This window comes from Psammomys obesus, unplaced genomic scaffold, assembly GCF_907164565.1.
Source record: "Psammomys obesus unplaced genomic scaffold, mPsaObe1.curated_primary_1811, whole genome shotgun sequence".
Taxonomy (NCBI): Eukaryota; Metazoa; Chordata; class Mammalia; order Rodentia; family Muridae; genus Psammomys; species Psammomys obesus.
This window is the reverse complement of record NW_026594216.1, coordinates 2,496,501-2,517,069: the sequence shown is the minus strand read 5'-3', so window position 1 is coordinate 2,517,069 and position 20,569 is coordinate 2,496,501. Positions and strand designations below refer to the sequence as shown.

General features: G+C 40.8%; 1 protein-coding gene across 4 annotated transcripts; it reads right to left on the bottom strand.

Moving 5' to 3' along the window:
* Positions 1–253: 253 nt before the first annotated feature.
* Positions 254–20,094, bottom strand: Clcc1 (chloride channel CLIC like 1). 4 transcript variants are annotated; one of them, XM_055618202.1, is made up of 12 exons: positions 20,006–20,094; positions 14,239–14,378; positions 13,718–13,819; positions 12,341–12,448; positions 9,959–10,180; positions 9,404–9,544; positions 7,500–7,593; positions 5,768–5,865; positions 5,365–5,511; positions 4,103–4,444; positions 2,381–2,668; positions 254–581 (listed from the first exon to the last, which is right to left on the bottom strand). In XM_055618202.1, the coding sequence occupies exons 2-11, from the start codon at positions 14,365–14,367 to the stop codon at positions 2,420–2,422; spliced, it is 1,632 nt and encodes a 543-aa protein (XP_055474177.1). In that variant the 5' UTR covers positions 14,368–14,378; positions 20,006–20,094; the 3' UTR covers positions 254–581; positions 2,381–2,419. The 4 variants fall into 4 exon arrangements, with proteins under 4 accessions (XP_055474177.1, XP_055474178.1, XP_055474179.1 ...); XM_055618203.1 differs by having other exon boundaries at positions 2,386–2,668; XM_055618204.1 differs by having other exon boundaries at positions 2,412–2,668.
* Between the last annotated feature and the right edge of the window lie 475 nt (positions 20,095–20,569).

The following is a 20,569-nucleotide window of genomic DNA, read 5'->3' as shown; positions in this document are numbered from 1 at the left end:
AACAGTGTAAGACCTACTTTTTATGAGACTTAGTAATGGGAAAACCAGAAACTCATGTGGTTTGTTTGATCAAAAACGGAAAACATGAAAATTCACAGAAATTAAGCATGAAAGGCTTAATGTTAGATATTCAGCCATCATTAGACCTTGCCTTCATCCACTGAGTTTACAAATTTACAACTTCTGGCCTGCATTTGGTACAAGACACTTTTACAAGAAAATTAAGAGAGCAAAGACTGCACATCAGATCAAAGTAATGTAAAAATAAGTGTTTATTTTGTATTTACAGTGGTTCTTAATACCCTGTAAGTGTTCAACATCTATTCCATTTTAAAAAGTGCTTTTAACAGCTATCTACCCTGTTCTTATTTTCTTAAAAGCCAGTTACAATATGCTTTAACCTCAGTGACAAATACTTGCTAGTTAGTAACTTGAAACAAGCCTTCTCTCTTTTCTGCAATAAACTGGCCTTGATAGGTTCACCTTGTTTTAATCAAGTCTTCCCTGAATTGCTGTAATCACTCAAGAACAGCACGTTGCTTTGCTAGCTGTCAAAGTAGATTCCATCCCCAAATGGGTATCTGTAATGAAAAAATACAAAAATGAGATTATAAATGTTTCTAAAGGAGTTCGTTTTTGGATTAAAAGCAATCAGTAGTGCCAACAACACTACCCTTCCTCTCAGGTACATCTGTTATAGGAGGCCTTTATTTCTCTTCAGAATTACCCAGAGCTCAAAGGACAGCTCCCACCTTGGGAGTGCATGTACCAGTTAGGGTGATGGGTGTCCCCAGAGATAACTGCTTTTATGCACAGATGTTCAGCACCTTAGCAAACTGCATGCATCCCTTCATCCATGTGTTAGATGTCTGCTAGAATACTGTCTTAATGCAAAATTCTGTTTATTGGAGAAATGTTTACCTTTTTGAGATCGTTACCTTTCTGATGAAATACTAAAGATATTTACAATGATAAAGTAATATTGACATATAAAATTAGTTTTTCAGATACCCAAGTAGAAAAAAAGGGGAACATTACACATTTGTGTAAAGAAATCAAGTAAACTTTTCTGAATGTCCTTGCTAAAACAACCTGCTGCTAATTTTTTTTTTTTTAATTTATCTTACATTATCAGTGCTCTATCTGCAGGTCACATGCATGCCAGAAGAGGGCATCAGATCCCAGTATAGATGGTTGTGAGCCACCACGTGGTTGCTGGGAATTGAACTCAGGACCTCTGAAAGAGCAGACAATGCTATTAACCGCTGAACCATCTCTCCAGCCTCCTGCCTGATAATTTCAAGACTTAATTCTTGAGTGTTACCATTGTTTGGAAAACAGCTAAATAAAATGTGCACTCTGGATATGGTTACAACAACAAAGGGCACCTGAGTGCATAGAAAGACAACTAAAACTAGGGATTGTACAAAATATATTAAAAAAAAAAAAAAAATTTTTTTTTTTTGAGACAGGGTTTCTCTATGTAGCCTTGGATATCCTGGACTCACTTTGTACACCAGGCTGGCATCGAACTCACAGAGATCCACCTGCCTCTGCTTCCCTGAGTGCTGGGATTACACATATGCACTACCATGCCCGGCTTAAATTGCTTTTTTAAAGGTAATAAAATGGAGAATGCATGTTAAAAATCACAAAACAATTTGATTTAAAAAAAAATGTTGACTGATAATTTATCTACCATTGATAGATCTTGTTCACTATAGCTCTCTGAAAACCAGAACTACATATAGCATAAAACAATATGGTTTGCCAAAACATCAAATCAACTGCTACGTTCTAAAACATGAAGACTGGGTCTTTATAAACCTGGCACCTCGTGGTGGACAATAAAGCCATTCTCATAGTCACTGACAAAACGTGAAACTAAAATATTGATAGTACCTGGCCATCCTCAGGCTAGTCTTAATGAGGCCTAATGTAACGTGTGTGTGACAAGGAATCAGGCTTGCTAAGCAGTCACTTTGTTCTGCAGGTGGCCTACCTAGAAACAGAGGGATTGAACAGTGGTGTGTGCTCTGGGGCTCAGCAGACAGCAGCCTACATTTCACACACTTGGCAGTGGAAACACTCAACTATATCAAAACCAACCTATTATTCTGTTACTAAACCAGGTTTCAGAGGACTTTCCATCTGCAACACACACTTTGATTAGTTCCTCTAAGTGCCTGTTAACAAAATTACTTCATCACTGTTACTCAGTTGCCTTAATTATCTGCCTTAAACATGTAAATCTTACAAAACCCTGTTCTAAAATTATGAGATACATCTTAACAACTAAGAGACATTCTGAAGGTGTATAAACGTGGCAGCTCTGTAGTAAATTTCAGCGTATTTGTAGAGAAGAATGAAGAGTCAATACTTTACAGATGACTTCAGAGCCACGGTCTTGCCTTGTCCCCTAGCCACACGGGCTGCTGACAGGGTCAGTCCCACATGCTGCAGCTCCTATGCCATGTGTACTGGCTCCTTGTGGGCTGCACGTGGAGTCTGTCTTCAGCTGGGCCTTCTCCACTATGGGTGAGTCTTCCACAGTTGCTGGAACTTGGCCAGAGACGGCCTTGGCAGACTGGCTGTGTTCTGTTGGGGTGCTTTCTTCTAGGAGTTCATCAAGCTCTTTGAGGTTTGTATTCACAATGGATGATTTATGCTTTAAAATATAGAATCGTATTTTAACTATTTGGTAAAATGTAAAGCTTCACTGCTAATTCTTATCCAAGTCTATTGTAGTGTGCTCCAAACATTTGAAAATCCTGCTTCTAGATCTGCATCATAATTAAAGCACCAAACTGAACACACTGGCGGAAAGGGGACACTTGAGGTATTGTAGATGGTCCTGCTTAGGAGAAGTCAAGAGGATTGGCTCCCAATAATGTGTCTCTTCTTGCCTAGTGCGAATAATCATTTTACAAATACTTACTGAGTTAGTTCTAGGTGCTGGGAATACAGGAGTGAAACATAAAACCTGCTCCCATAGGAACCTAAACGTAGGTTTTGGAGTGAATCAGACAGCATACAAGGGTTATAACATCTGAAGTACAGGTTATAGGAAAAAAATGAGGTAGGTACTAAATTATTGTTAGACTGTGGTTTAAGGTGATGTGAGTAAAAGCTAAAGAGGTGTGTGTGTGTAGCAATAGCAGGCACCCTGTCACCGAGGTAGAAAGAGCACACAGGGAGAACAGATGATCAGTAAGGTGGTAGACGTGGGACATGGCAAAGCAGGGAGACCCCAGGGCCACTGTGGTAAATGGCTCTGAGAAATTACACTAGAGGGGTTTGGACTGAGTAACAGGTGGTCAGCAGTTCTAAAAGCTAGAAAGAACAGTCTCGGATTATCTGGATACATTGACATCCATAAAAGCATCCATAGCTAGATTTCTGTCATTTCTATAGTCTCTTGAATTATAGCTTTCTCAAAGGTTTTTAATTACAACTCAAAACATTGCAAATGACAATTCTTTTCTAAGGCAGAAATGGAAATGTCCCTTTAAAAATATAATAGTGGTGCTACAAAATGTTTCTCAGTGGCCAAGCATGTGTGAGACCCCAGGTTTGATCACCAGGACTGCTGGAAAAAAAAAAAAATCAATAATGAAGAACTCATCTTGCAGGTAAAAAGCCTAGTCCAGCCAACTGTGCTATTACTTTTTTCTATACTACAGAATCTATAGGGATTCTGTTAGAGAGAGAAAGCAGTGTCTCTAATCCCTGACCTTTCTCCATGCAGGCCATCAGAGCTCTACAGCTAGTCCCCTAGCATACTTAGGCCCTCAGTGAGGCCTTCTCTCTGATCTTGTCAAAAGCAGAAATTTCAGTCCAGCTCATTTATTGGCTTCCTGTGAAGCCAACATATGAAATACCACCTGTTGTAAAAAGGTGGCATACGGTTGGATGGTATTTAACATAAAAAGTAAACCTCACTTTTTGAGGATGCTGAACTGGTGACAAAATGAGGAGAGAGGATGTCTAATTATATCACTGCAGACTTCATTCACAGGGTAAAGAGTAAGAACAAAGCTCTGTAAGAAGCACTTGGGCAGAGAGTGAACAGGCAGCAAAATAAAATCAGTTGCTGACTTACGCTGGGTATAACTTCTGGATGCTCTTGTGCCTCTGTGTCAGGTAAGTCAAATGCCCGGAGCACTTCAGGGCTCTTGTTGCCACTGTGAAATCTCATGTCACTGTCTTTCTGTCTCAAAACATCTCTTTTACACACATGCATTTTCTCATAAGGGCCTTGCTTGATGGAGCCAGCTTGGCCCCTATAAGAGAAATCTGCATCACCTGCTCCACCATGGAGTCTATAGTCAAGTTCTTTCTGCCGTCTTCTGTCATCTGGCTCAAGTGCTCGGGGTGGTTCTCTTTCAGGACCACTTATGTGTCTCAGCATAGGAACTGACTTTCCAGCACCATAGCAGAAGCTCTGTAAAGAAAAAAAAAATACATTCTGAGGACTTAGTGACTGACAGATAATGAAGTAGGAACTATTTTACTGAGGATTTAACAAAAATGTCTAACAGATTTATGGATATAAAAATGTTAATTTCACTCTTTAATTAAAAACTTCTTTAGATTAGTAGAGGCTAAAGTAGTCAATAAAATATACTCAATACTAAGAAAACATTTAAATCAGCTCAACACACTTTGAAGATGTAACAAGCATTCTGAGACCTAAAAATTTAAATTAGAAATTTAAATGTAAAAGCCTGGTCATTGCTCATGTTTCTGTTCATACACATATAGGGAAAATGATTAAAAATATTAAGCAGTGACTCTCATAACTGATCATGCATCAAGACAAAGCCCAAAAGGGAACAATTCAGTCAGTGCACACAGCCCCGTGATCCCACATCCCTGCGGTTTCTTCATTTTTGGTTCAAACAGCAGGTGCTTTGGGGAGCATGGCTACAAACACGATGCTGACCCAAATGTAGGAGAATTGAGAGCAATATTTTGAATAACATCTACTCTTGGAGCCCCAAACTGCTTTTCAGTATGCATGTCACTCCTCCTACACTCTTTTCTGTTTTGTTCTGTGCTGCAAAGCTCAGAAGGAATAAAGCCTCATTTCTTCCCAAAGGAAGCAACCAACCAATTTTCTGTGTTTTCAAGTTAAATTTAAAAAGAAACTATTCTAAACCATTGTTACGATCCTACAAACATGAGAATTACTGATTAGAATACATAAAGTCTTAACTCATTAAAAAAATCACTTTATACCTCTAAGTACAGTATTATTACTCCAATTTAGTGTTTATCAATGAGGTCTAACAATATCAGAATTGTCTTCTTTTTTTTATAAATCACAACCTTGTTAATTATCAGCAATGCTAACGTACTAACCAGGACAGCCAATGCTATAATCACAAGCACCGGAATCTGAAGTAGCACTGGAATCTCCTTCATGAGTGCTTTAATGAATTCACCAGTTCCTTTTCCAATGTGCTTTAATGGTTCCGTTACAAAGTTAGTGAATGTAACTGCCAGAGCCTAAAACCAAACATCAGAGCAACTTAACTTCTTCATATAGCTCAAACTATAACCCAACCAGGCCTTGAACTCTGTCTTCCCACTCTGCCTCCCAAGTGCTGGGATTAGAGGTACACCACCATGCCCACTTAAATTTTAAAACCAATGTTTAATGGAAATATTTTTTTTCTAGGACAAAGGTTTACTATTAGCCCTATCCCTTATAAAGGCAAAGAATTTGTGACACAATGTAATTATTATAAAATATATTCTATACCTTTGTTGGTGGAACCAACCAAATAGGGTTGATTAATAAGAGCTCATAGTACTTTTGGCATGGGTCATCCTTATAGGTCCATGAACTTCTAAACCATTCTATATAGAGAAACAGATCAAGGAAAAACAAAGTTGTATTTCTTTCACAAGTAAGATTACTTTAGTTTTGACCATCCTTGCCCACCCACTAGTAAATTTTAAGTTATTTCATATTTTAAAGTCTCTAAAATGTTAATATACTTCAAGTCAAAAATCATATTTTCAAAATCCATTCCAATTTGACAAATCTTATGGAAACAAAAGAGAATGTCCACTTTATAGATTTCCAAAAGCTAATTCGTTTTTTACACACACAAACATAAGTAAAAGGGGAAGAGTGACTAAGACTAGTAAGTCAGTTAATACCCTGCCTGGCTTGACAGTGCACTGTTGCAGCTGTGTAAAATGTTGTAACCTATTATTCTCTAGTTATCTCAGTAAAATTCATTTTAAAAAGTCATCTCTGACAAAAAATTTAAAGCAGAATATTCTCTTCGTTTTTCTAGAGCAGCCTTCTACACATTTGGAAACTAGCCTGCACAGAGGAGCAAGAACCCAAGCTGAACTGGTTTAACCCCACATCACAAAACAGGGCAACAGGGGGTTGGAGATTGCTTGATGGTTACAAGTGCTTGTTGTTCCTGCAAAATTTTACCTGGCTTCAGTCTCCAGCACCTACAAGGTGGTTTACAACCATCCACTAACTCTAGTTCCAGGGATCTGGTGCCTTTTTCTGACTTCCTTGGGCACCAGGCACACACGTGGTGCACAAACATGGATGCAGGCAAAATGGCCAAACACATTTTTTAAAAAATATAAATGAAAAAAAATTTTTGAAATTAATTTTGGGACCTACTTATAGACTTACTCTACCGAGAATCTATTCTGTGGCAGTGATTATAGACTTGTGTTTATAAAGTGTCTTTGCACATTAAACCATTCCAGTCTAGATTTCGTCAGTTACAGTGGTCAATATTAGTTGAGATTTTTACAAAATTTGGAAGGATAAAACACAAACTTTTCACTTAGTTAAAAAAAAAGCTGTAGGAAAGTTATAAAATAATACTTTATGTCAATCTAAGGAGATTAAAGCTAAAATAGCTATTTTAATATACATTCACTCACTTTTAGTAAATTTCTGCTGAGGACCTAGAAAAAGCTATGGGCTAGGTGATGAAAAGGGAACCTAGGATCCTTCAGTCTAATGCAGGAGACTGAAAACTTCCAAACCACATATACACAGCTGCTGTCTCTCCTGTGACTTTAGGTGAGTTCAGTGAGTTACTACTTTTTAAACTTAAGAATATGTGTTTTACTTGCAGTTGTTTTGCTTTGCTTGTTTTCTTTCTGGGAGGAGAAAAGGAACCAAAACAAGGGTATTTCACAAGGTGTGCAAGTGAGCTACATCCCATCCCTCATTATTTTGAGACAAGGTCTTGCGAAGTAGCTGAGCTTGGCTCAAACTTGTGAGCCTCTGGAGTAACTAAATTACTGCCGTTCCCCGCCCCCGCTCTACCTTGTGTGCCCTGTATATGTTATCATGTACAACACTCAGTCATGGGAGGCCTTCTCTGGCATTTCATCATTTTGTCATTGCTGGTCGGTTTTTTGTTAGTTTTTCATTTTGAGTCTTGATTTTTGTTTTTCTCATTCTCAGAAATTCTATTTAAAATTGTGTCAAAGAAACACCTTACCCCAGAGACTTCCAGTCCAATCCATCTTCTCAACACATACAGTGTTTAGTGGCTCCATCCTGGCAACATTAGCCTGATGCTGAGCAAAAGCTACCTGTGAGCACAAAGTGAAGCATGCAGGATGCTGACAGTGAAGGCTTGGCATGCACAGCCAAAAAAACTATCTCAACATTTCTGTAGTATTTATCCAAACAAGACTTCATTATTTTTATTTTTTTTTTAAGTTTTTTGAGACAGGGTCTCACTGGCTGGCCTGAAACTTAGTATGTAGACAGGCTGTCCTCAAACTCAAAGACATACTCCTACCTCTGCCTCACAAGTGCTGGGATTAAAGCCATGCACCCCATTATCAGGCCTTAATTTTTTTTTTTTTTTTCTAATTTTGAGATAGAGTTTCTGTGTAGCCCTGGCTGTCCTTGAACTTGGAAATCTGCTTGCCTCTGCCTCCCAAGAGCCGGGATTAAAGCCCTGAACCATCACCACCCAGCAAGACTATTTTTGAAAAGGAATTAATATATAGTGCATGCCATGACAAAAATATAAACAACAATTCAGTTCTTCGTTCTTCTTTTACAGTTCATAATAAAATAGTTTTTTCCTCTGGGTGGGTTTAACATAAATGATTACTATCCAATTGCAGGTTGAAAAACCATACAGGTATTTATTAAACACGTACAGCTACTTACACTGTCTTAAGTACAAATGGCCACAGATGACTCCAAGTTCTGAGAGGAAACACATAGCTTATATGCTAGTGCTGCATAATAACTTTTATCTGTGATGAGGGGTTTCCAAACCCCCCCTTTTTTTTTAATCTAGAGGTAGGTATAACTTTCATAAAAGTACATTCCCAGGGGAACTGACGTATTAACATTCCACCAAGCCAGTTTTCTTCCACCAAGAACCCACGTGCTTAATGTGTGAGTGACTTGTTTCGGGTCCACAGAAGCCAGAGCAACGGGTAAAGAAACAAAATACGTATGTCATCAAAGGGACTCACTGAATCCTGATTCCTCTTCATCAGGAAGACTGAAATAAACTTTCCCTTCAGCGATCCTGTTAAGAACAGTAGTCCTTTTACATTTCTACAATCTTATTCCAATTTTGAAAGATAATTAAAATCTGGACTAAAAAGACCCCCAAAAAGCAGGGCACAGTGGTGCATACCAGTATCCCAGCACTCAGGGAGGTAGAGGCAGTGGATCTCTGTGAGTTCCAGGCTAGCCTGGTCTAAAATGTGAATCTAGGACAGCCAAGGCTGTCTGGAAAAACCAAACCAAACCAAACCAAACCAAACCAAACCAAACCAAACCAAACCAAACCAAAAAAACCCAAACTCTCAACAGGCGAGATGTGGTTACCTATCCTGAGAAGCAGGCAGAGCTCTGAGTTTGAGGGCCTGGTCTACATAGAGACTCTCTCTCAGAAAATAAACAAAAATAAAAATTCAACAGTGATTATAGTAAGATTATAATTGAGTTTTGAAAATGAGTTAACCTGTGTCTTTGTTTTCTAATTTCTCTACAGTGAATCTACTTTTATACAGTGAATCTACTTTTATATTCAAAAGCTTAATTTTTAGAGATAACAGTTTTAATCATAATTTTGGTGTCATTTCTAGCAGAAAATAACAGCTCATTCCCCAAATTATGAGTTTCTAAAATGTATCTCTTTTGCTTTGTGCTAGCCACCAGAAAGGTGATGCAAAGTAGAACTATGCTTTTCTTCACTTACGGATAAGACCCCCTAAACTGTATGTGGTTAACAATTACGAGTTTACTTACTCCCCTACTGACAGTCCAACCGCTGTCTTCAACTGTATCTGAAGCAAGACTGCTCTAAGAGTGGACAACAGTCTCTGGTTACTATGATTTTACATAAAAAAAAAAAAAAATATTTAATACCTTATACAGATACATCCAATTCCATCCCAAACTGACAAGAAAACTGATGATAAAAACACGTTTCAACTGCGTGTACCAGCGAACATAGGTCCACAGCTCTGTCGCCACCAGTACCACAATGCAGAGCAGACACAAGAGTACCTTATAAGCAGAAATGGGAATCAGAGTCACTGCTGAGTGGTCATCCACCAAAACACACCAAACATCAGTTTATAAAAGAAAAGGCTAGACTTGGCCAGGGAGATGACAGCTCAGCAGGTTAAGGAACTTGCCATCAATCCTGAGGACCTGGATTCAGTCTCAAAACCCAAATAGTAAAGAGACCAAACATAGCAAGTTGTCCTCTGCACATACACATACACAACTATACACACAAAATAAATGAATATAATTTTTAAGCAACCTTAGAAGAACTAGACTCAAAACAAAATTAGTTGTACAATGTTGCTGCATGTTCATCCTGTAATGAGAGACTAAGTACAGGCTCTTAATTACATTAGCATTTTGGAAATACTTTTTCAAAGGGAGCTTCCTGTCACCCTCATGTCATCTTACCATAAACACACTATATGGATCTATTCCAAAGGAGTCTTCAAATCGCCACTTCCATGCTTCTGAATCATGACACTTAAAATTGATTAAAATATCACTTAGTGCGTCATCCAAGGCTCCTGGTTTCCACTCCTCTCCACTGAGGAACTTCTGTATCTCCAATAGTGTCTGTCTTGTAAGGAGAATCTCAGCATCATAATGCATATCAATTTTGTTTTCATCAGGCTGCATCAGTTACCAAAAGACAAACAAACAGAAAAGGAACTGTAGTGTTACATTATTCAATGACACTTTAAGTTTAAAAAAAACAGTTTAGGCCCAATATGATGGTGTACACTTGCATTCCCAGCTCTCAGGGGGAGGATGCAAAGAACTTCAAGGTTAGCCTTGACCTTATCTCAAAACAATCAATTTTGGAATTCAATATAATAGGGTATAAATTTTTCTAAGTGCCAGCACCACAAAAAAAAAAAAAAAAAAAAAAAACAAACATTAATTTCTAATATTTCATCAGTATAATACTATATACTTATCCCCAAAAGCTAGCATGAAATCCAAATACATGTTAAAAGCATTAAAAATGTTGTAGACACTTCAATAAGGCACAACTGGCCTCACTATGGAAGCACACATTTTAGAATGCCACTCACAAATGCTGTGCCACAGTCCTATAAGAAACACGGTGGGATGGGAGGAGCTGGAAAGATGGCTCAGAGGTTAAGAGCACGGTCTGTTCCTCCAAAGGTCCTGAGTTCAATTCCCAGCAACCACATGGTGGCTCACAACCATCTATATGATATCTGGTGCCCTCTTCTGGTGTGCAGGCACACATGCAGGAAGAGTACTGTATAAAAAAATAAATAAATCTAAAAAAGAAAGAAGGAAGGAAAGAAACAGGGTTAGGCTCCTGTGCATCCTGTCAGTAACACTTGTCAACTGATCAACATTTAAGTTTGTTTCTGTTGACACCCCAATTATCAATATTAGTGGCTCATTACCACTGAACACACTGCCAACAGTCCTATAATTTGTGCCTGGATGTTTATATAATGTGTGTTTTTCTTGTGGGGCACACCACAGGCTTCTTGCGGACAGAAGGTGGCACTTGACATTTGAGAGACATTCCAAATGATGAGAGAACTTTAAACAATGAAATTCCTCCCTATCCTGAAGTGTGGAAAATGTGGCATTCAACAGGGGCCCCCTAAACTGCAGGAATAAACTCAATGGTCTGCAGTATTAGACCTGAAACAAGGGGCACTTGCATGAGACTAACAGCATCAAACAACTCAAACTTGTACATGTACAAGACTGACCAGAGAGATAAATGAGTCAGTGAGAGCCTCTGCTGGGAAAGAGCTCTGCAAGGATGGGTACCTGAGGTCAGGTCTCTAGCACCCACATTGGAAACCAGTTGTGGAGCTAGAGAGAGGGCTCAGCTTTTAAGAGAACTGTCTGCTCTTCCTGAGGTCCTGAGTTCAATTCCCAGCAACCACATGGTGGCTCACAACCATCTATAATGAGATCTGATGCTCTCTTTTGACATGCAGGTGTACATGCAGATGGAGCACTCATATATGTAAAATAAATATATATATTTTTTTTTAAAAAGCCCAATTTTGGCAGTGCAAACTCCCAATCTTATCCCTGAGAACATTGAGACAGGAAGATCCCTGAGGCTTGCTTTTGCTGGCCAGCTAGTCTTGCCCAATTGGTGAACTTCACTTTAGTTTTACCTTACTTCAGAATGTAGGGTGGAGAAGGGATTGAAGAAGACACTTCAAACTGATCTCTGGCCTCCCCATGTATGAACACACATGCATATACATGTGTATACGTGTGCTAGCACATACACACACACACACACACCAAACTTTAAAAAATGAGTAATGTTTTAAAATCACCGAGTATTGATTTTGATGGGACAAATTTTAAGGAACAGGTAAATTCACAAATATGGAACCTGCAAAGAGTAAGGACCGACTGCATGCATCTGTTGCTGACATGATTTTCAGATAGCCTAAATTTTACAGTACGCCAAATAATTTTTAAAATTATTTAAAAATACAGATCCTGCCTCAACCTCCTGAGTACTAATTAGAATAACAGGCATATGTCACCATGCATGGCACAACTTCTTACATTATGTGAAACAAATAATGAAAGTATCAACTACAGGCTGGAGAGATGGCTCAGAGGTTAAGAGCACTGGCTGTTCTTCCAAAGGTCCTGAGTTCAATTCCCAGCAACCACATGGTGGCTCACAACCATCTATAATGAGATCTGGTGCACGCAGAATATGTATATATAAGTAAATAAATCTTAAAAAAAAAAAAAAAGTAAGTATCGACTACAATGATTAGTATCATGTCATCAAATACTTACAAGTCCAAGCTTGGTGGCTTCAATTAAAATCTTATTTAGGTATCTTCTAAAAACAGGATTACTTTGACTTTCATAGTCTTTCAATTTCTTCTTTTCACATTCATCAACCTGTAATCACACAATGAAGTCAAAAGCATCAAAGGCTACTGAGATGGTCAAGCTCCAGCTTGGGAATGCCATCAGAACTAAGCAGGAGCCAGTTGTTACTTTTTGTTTGATAAAGTATTGGATTCGCTGCTGATTATGACTAAAGAGTGAGCAAGTAAACACATGCTTAGAGAGTGTGACTGCGACACATGTGGACTCAACACTCTCCCTGTCTCCCAAGATGCACACATTGCCTATTCACTGTCCCTGATGCTCATTCATAAAAGTGTCACACCCATCTTCTCCGCACCATTCTCATGTGTCACACTGGACCATCAAAACTGGTGCATGGCCTCAATGGCCACATGAGAACCTCCCTCCCCACTCCAATCTCTTTCCACGGTGCAACCATTTCACTGTCTAAACAACCCAGCAGGGAGATACCACAGTGAGCACTGACCACACTAAACACACACACACATACATATTTATACACAGATAAATATATGTATGTATGCATGCATGCACATATCTATAACCCCTTCACATGTAGAACTATTACAACCTTTAATAAGCCAATTTACTCATTTGCTCATCTGTTATGTCATAAAATGGCTCAGCAATAACAATCAAGATCTATTCCTTGGCCAACAAGCTTATAATCTCACCAATAATTACAATAAATGTTACTACAAAGATAGTAAGTACTATTTGAAAAAAATATATGTAACTAAAAAAATTACATCAATAAAATATATAATTGTATAATATACAGAAACATTACAAATATAACAATTAGCAAAGATAAGAAAACAAGTAACTGTCATAGTTAGAGTTACTACTGGTATGATGAAAGACTATAACCCAAGCACCTTTGGGAGGAAAGGCTTTATTTGGTTCCACATCAGTGGGCCTCAACTGAGGGAAGTCACAACAGAAATGCAAATAGGACAGAAACCTGGAAGCAGGAGCTGATGCAGAGGCTGTGGAGGGTGCTGCTGACTGGCCTCTTCCTCCTCATGGCTTGCTCAGCCTGCTTTCTTATAGAACCCAGGGCCACCAGTCCAGGAATGCACCACCCACCATGAGCTGGGCTCCCCATCAATCACTAATGAAAATGCGCTATAGGCTTGCCTATAGCCCCATCTTATCAAAGCATTTTCTCCAAACGACTTCAGCCTATGTCAAGTGGACATAAAACTAGCCAGCACAGTAACTTAACATAAATAATACCTAACTTGTAAAAAAAAAAAAAACAAACAAACAAAAAAAAAAAAAAACAAATCAAACCTTGTGGGTTAAAGAATCAAGTCTGTTCAAACAGTCTGACAATTCCTCAGCGTTTGACAAGTCGGGGCTTACTTCCTTTTTCTCTGATGTGCCATATTTCACCTAAATCAAAACAGATTTTATTCTTTATGCTTCAGTTGTAAAAACAGGGTCCAGTGAATAAAGACTAAAAGTTTGACTATTGCTTTATGATTTCGCTTCTTAAATTCTTCATTTGCATTAAACCAGCAAAGAGTAAGTCTCAATTATACATGTTAAGAACCCAAAACTAACCTAGCTTACTCCTTGATAGGCTTTACATCCAAATTCAAACAGAAATAACCAGAGGGAGGTGGGTGCTTGTTTAGCATCTTAAGGCCCCAGGTTCAAGCCCTAGCATGAAAGAAAAGTGGAAAAGTACTTTGCACGACTGCTAATCATTTATATGACTCTCACAGTTCTGTATAAAACAACAAAACTGTACTATTCCCATCATGGCAGATAAGGTCTTATCAGTGCATGTAAAAAAAAAAAAAAAATACCTGAGATTTCCTCATTGTTCCTGAAGCAGCATCATAATTAAGCATATCTGTGGGATCAATCCAGTCATCATCATGAGCATAACCAGTTATCAGCAACAGACATCCACAAAGGAGCAGCGAACACAGCATCCTGAATAAGGCTTAAAAAAGTAATGAAATACTATTTTTAAAATAATTGTTTTGTAATAAAAACTACTTCTAGAATTAACACTTTCTCAATAAAGAACATAAAAAATGTATGTAAAATTAAAAAAACAAAACAAAACAGTCAAATGGATGGCTGGGGGTGTAGCTCAGTTAAAAGAGCACTTGAGCAGCAGTACAAAGCCCTGGGTTCAATTCCCAGCACACATAAACCAGGCATTATAGTGCACACTTGTAATCCTCACACTGGGGAGACAGACGCAGGAGGATCAGAAGTTTCAGGTCATCCTTAGCTACATGTTGACTTTGAGGCCAGCCTGGGATACACGATACAGTCTTTTTAAAAAATACAATAAAATGGTACTTATATCTAAATATATATGTGCAATGTCATCTCATTAAAATATAGGTATTTCTAATATGGCTCTGTCATTTGATTCCTATCTCTTCAAAAGATATATAGCCACATAAAAAAACTTGTATGTGAATGGGCACACAATTTTTCAAACTAGCCAAAGTCCATCAACTACAAAATGGGTAAATAAAATGTTATAGCCATACACAAGAATATTTAGGCATAAAAGCAGTGAAGTGCTGATAACATGCTACATTAGTGAAACTTTTAAAAATGCTGTACAAGAAGCAGTCAGAAAAGACCATATCATGATTCTATTCAAATGAATGTCCAGATTCGCAAAGTATAGTGACAGAAAGTCAATTAATGTGTGCTTAAAGGCAGGCTTTGGGGTTATATGGGAATTGTTCTGACGGGTACAAGTAATGAACAAAACTCTAAATCTGTGACAATTAGATGCAACTGTGAACATAGCAAAATGTAACAAACCATGCCTTTTGTGGGTTTGTTTTGTTTTAAGGTATTGGGGTCTATGTTGCCCAGACTAACCTCCATCTCCTGGCCTCAAACTATCCTTCCACCCCAGTCTCACAATTAGCAGACACTGTAGGTGTGCCTCAGGGCACTCAGCTTTTGAATTTATCTCCTTTAATTCTTTACCTGTGTGTGCATGCATGGGTGCGCGCACACACCCCAAAGTATAAGGACAACTGTTTGGGAGTCTGAGCTTCCTCCCACCTCGTTGAGGGCTTATCTCGTTGCCACTGGGAGACCTATGTGTCTAGCCCGGGGACTTCTAGGCAGTTCTCCTGTCTCTGTTGGACAGCACTGGGATGACAGATGTATGCCACGGTAGCCAGCTTTCTACGCGAGTTCTAGGAACCAAACTCAGGTCCTCAGGCTTGCCAGCAAGCAATTTTACCCCCTGAGCTGTCTCCCCAGCCCCTGAATTCCTTAAATTACAATGGAGAACACTTACTCTGCCTCATGGAAAGGAGTATTTCTGATCATACCAGTCCAAAAGTCAGGCTGGTGAGATGGCTCAGCAAGGAAAGGCATGCCATGCAAGCCTGGCAACTGGAGACCAATTCTAAGAATCCTCATAAAGACGGACAGAACAAACCCCACAAAGTTGTTCTCTGACCCCACATGAGCATCATGGCACAAGCACCCACACAAAAGTACAATTTTAAGCCAATAAAATGAATATATAGTACAGCACAATTTTCTAGAAAACAAATATTCCTTTTTAAATTTATTGTATGCGTGTACAGTGTATGAATGTGTGTACAAGCACCTATACCAGTGTTGAGGCCAGAGGTCACCATCAGGTACCCTCTAATGCACACCGGTTCAGTCTCTTGCCTCCAACCCTGACCCAGTGCTTGAGTTACAGGCATGTGGCACTGGGATTCTAACTCAGATTCGCCTGCTTGACCAGCAAGCACATTACCAACTGAACACCTCCCCAGACATCATCATCAGACATGCCCGACCAACCTAGACAGTCACGTATGGGCTGGAGGGGACACATTTTGTGCCACAGCACACACAACCTACAGGAGTTGGTTTTCCCCTTCTACCATATGGGTTCTGGGATCTGAACTCAATGACCTTTACCAGCTGAGCTATCTTATCAAGCCACCCCCCCAATTTTTGAAACAAATAATTTTAAAAGGTATGAAATTAAGGCTAAAACCAGGGAGTAGTGAGATGACTCACTGCCTAAGAGCCCTTGCAGCTCCTCCAGAGGACCCGAGTTCAATTCTCAGCATCCGCACCGGTGGCTCACAAGGGCCTGTAACTTCAAGGGATTCAAACTTCTCTTAGATGTTGCAGGCACCCACATACACATGAACATACGCCCACAGACACAGACATTAAAAATAAAATTCAAAGACTCAAATGACATAATTCCAAACTATTCAGAGAAGAAGACCCTGCTTTGCCTTACTGTCCAATTCAGTAGCCACTGACCACATGAGGATACTGAGCACTTGAGATATAGCTAATGTAAAGAGCTGAATATTTTAACTGCCACATAATCTTAAGATACTGAAAACAGATTATTTCCACCAGCACAGAAAGTGTGCAGGACAGTAACAAGTTGAGAAGGGTAAACTGCTTGTAAAATTAAAGGTAAATTACATCATCATCTGTGCATCCCTGAATCCCTGTTTATTATTCTAGCAAAACAAGCAGTGAACTGAGCCATAAGTATATGTCTCTCCCATCAGCAAAAAGCATCTCAATTATGGCTGCACACTGATCACCCAGAGTTTAAAATGCCCTCAGCTCTGGTCACTTTACAGACCAATTAAATTAGCATCTCCAGGACTGACGCCCAAGCAGTGGGATTTGAAAGATCCACAGGTGATTTCACTGTGCAGCCCAGGGAGAAAACCACAGCGTCATGAACACCTCGGTGAAAGGGAGTGTCTTACCCACAGTCAAACTCACTTTCCTACTTACCCGTCCATCTCCCCAAGGCTGAGCACCCAGCCTTGTAGCTAGCAAATCAAACTCAATAAATGTTAGGAATAAAATGCAGATGACGCAAGCCTTAGCAAGAAGTCAGCGGATTTTAGTAGCTCAGAGAGTGAGGGAAGTGCATCGATTAGGAAAGCCAGGAAGGCTTCAGGGAGGAATGGCAAGGTCGGAGGAACCTGAAGTACAGTGAACTTTCTAGTAGTGCGTGATGATGACGAACAAAGCACGTGCTTCAGAAACTGACCCAAGGATGAATGTTTTGGGTCAGGGAGATGAAGAGCTTGGCAGTCATGATTCCACTGTACAGAAGTTAATAACTTCACCTGTGGATAAGAGTGCCCAGGAATTAAGAGAAGCTGCTTTATTAAAGTACCTACTTTACGTGGCCACTAGAAGCAAGTATCAACTTTAGTGATAAATACTGAATACTTCTTCTAAGATAAAAAATGAGACAAGTAAGTGTGGCATGATGGCACATGCCTTTAGTCTCAGTACTTCAATCCTGGCACTGGAGACAGAGGCAGGACCACATAGTGAGATCCTGTCTCAAAAAATTGGGGGGAGGGGCTGGAAAGATGGGTCAGCAGTTAGGACCACTGGTTGCTCTTGCAGAGGACCCAGGTTAAATGCCAGCACCCACAAGTCAACTCAAACCATCTGTAATTCCAGATCCAGGGGATCCAACAGCCTCTTCTAGAGTCTGCAGGCATCAGGCACACACGTGTTACATACCATTCATACACATAAACAATTTAAAAAGCCAAGTAGAGTGGTTCATGCCTTTAATCCCGGCACTTAGAAGGCAGAGGCAGGCAATCTCTGTGAATGTAAGGCTAGCCTGATCTACATAGTGAATTCCACGACAGTGAGAGAGCTACCTAGTGAGAGCCTTCTCAAAAAAAACAAACACACACACACAAACACAAATGGAACTGGATCCCCCTAAGAGGAAGAAATTTAGGTATAGACAAATCACAGTAGGGCAATGTGAAGACATAGGCCATTACACAAGCTGCCTCCTCTTCGTCAAAACACTTTTCCAGGGAGCCAACCAAGAAGGCTTATGAACCTGATGAAGTCTCTCTCCAAAGCTGTAAAAGTGATAAAACAATTGCTGGGGGAAGAAACTCTTCAGAGACATAGCTTCCTCCAAGTGCCTCCCCCATGTTCTGATGTGCCTTTTCCTTCTATTGATGCAGTTGTCGTGGTCAGTCACCCAGAGTGGACCAATAAACTCACTGTTCACTAAACTAGATTTGGATGAAATTGTTCCTTTGGTCTGTCATTGCCCTCTGTATCTGGGGTGAATAAAAACAGTCTTGTCAGGGGGCTGGAGAGCCTAAACTGAGACCCTCAATTGATTCTCTGTATCCCTTTCATGGGCACCACAAGAGGCCGGGCCGGGGACACATACCTGTAATCCCAGCACCCGGGCAGGCAGAGGCATTTTCCAAGCTAAGACCAGCCTGTGCTACATAAATAACACTGGCTCAAAAAACAGAAACAAAACATCACAAAAAACATCCTACATTGTTTTAGTTTGTCGAAAGAACAACTTGCCAGTGAGCACTAGTGTGTTTCTACCATTTTTACCGTTTTTCTCATCGCCTCGCAATTGCACCTGTAATATAGTACGCATGGTAACAGTGTACAACCCGGCGTGGTGGTCCCTGTAGTCCCAGCACTCTGGGTGACAGAGGTAGGCGGAGCTCTGTGAGTTCCACCAGCCTGGGCTACAAAGTGAGTCCAGGACTGCCAAGGCTAGCTACACAGAGAAATTCTGTCTTGAAAAACAAAAACAAACAAAACAGTGTATAAAAACTGTCATACAATAACCGATAACATTTTGTTACTGAAACATACCCTCCTTTAATCCTTACAAAAGCTCTTGGGAGAAGTACTCTCTCAATTAGGAAAAAAAAAAAAAGTTACAAGCCCATGGCCTCTGAGCTCATGGAGGTTCCTCGGAGGTTCGGGTTCAAGGGTGGGGATTAAACGCTGCTGGGTCGTCCCACTACTAGAAAACTAGAAGAGGGAGTTCTAACAGGAACCGCCTTGACGGATCTCCCAACGTGCAGGGCGATTGACAGCCACGAGTGGAAATCAAAAGTCACTGATTTCAACGAATTCAGACGTCTAACCAGCCAGGAGGGCCTAAGCGGGTCAGAGTCTGTGTTGCCCTAGAAGCGGGGAGTCGCTATTTAACTCAAGCGCATTCGTGTAGTTTCCTGGCGCTTGAGAATTTGTATTTTATTTTCCTTTTTGGTTTTTGGAGGCAGGGTTTCTCTCTGTAGCCCTAACTGTCCCTGAACTCCCTCTGTTGAGCAGGCTGGCCTCTAACTCTGAGATCCACCTGCCTCTGCCTCCCGAGTGCTGGGATTCCAGGTGGAGTTTATTTCTAATGCCGGGACTCGCACTTTTACGATCAGTGTCATGGAGAAAACCTGGCCTGGTTTTGTTCCCAACCATAAACACACGGACTGACGGCACGTCCTAACTTCATCTACTCAAATCAGATTTGGAGTTCCACACCATTAACTACACCAAATCCAATACATGCAAATGCTGGCCGTCGATCTGCTGCAGATTAGGCTGCCGGGCCGCTCGGCATTCCCAGAGACACGGAGGTGAGGCAGGGGAGCGCCTGGCGGGAGCCAATTTGCCCTAAGACGGAACAGGGGCTCGCCCTAGGCTCAGGCCGCGACACCGCCCCGGCCCTTCCCGCGCTGCCGCGCAGCCTCCCACGCAGCCCCGCCACCCCGGAGCGCGCCCACTCACGCCGGGGGGTCCCGTCTGCTCTCCCAGAGCGACCGCCGCCAGCCGGGACGCGGAAGACGGCGAGCCGCCCGCCTCAGACGCCGCGCGCCCGCGCCACCTCATCGACTCGCTCGGCCCTCCACCGTGCGGCCTGCCCGCGCGCGCCGCTGATTGGCTGCGAGGCGGGGGCGGGGCCAGGCCTCGCTCCTCGGCTCTCACGTTAGGTCTTTTCGACCTCCTTTCCTTACTATTAGCTTGTTTTTGTAGGTTCGACGGCATAGCGTTTGTAATAAAGCCAAGTCTTCTTTGAGTATAATTTTCCAAGTGGAAGGTAGTGAATAACCGTAGGCAGGCAAATGGGAGTTGGCACACTGTAGGGCGTTTGGATGTAAGGTTCGTTTTGTATTTATCTTCAACTTCTGGCTTTGCAATATCAAGAAACTGTCCACAGGGGAACCCCATTCCCACCTCAGAAGTGGATATAAATATTAACTGGCTGTGAGTTTCTGTGAGTTTGTAAGACCTGGGGTCTCACAGCTCAGGAGTTCAAGATCTCTCCCTTCCCAGAAACTCCTCCAGACCACG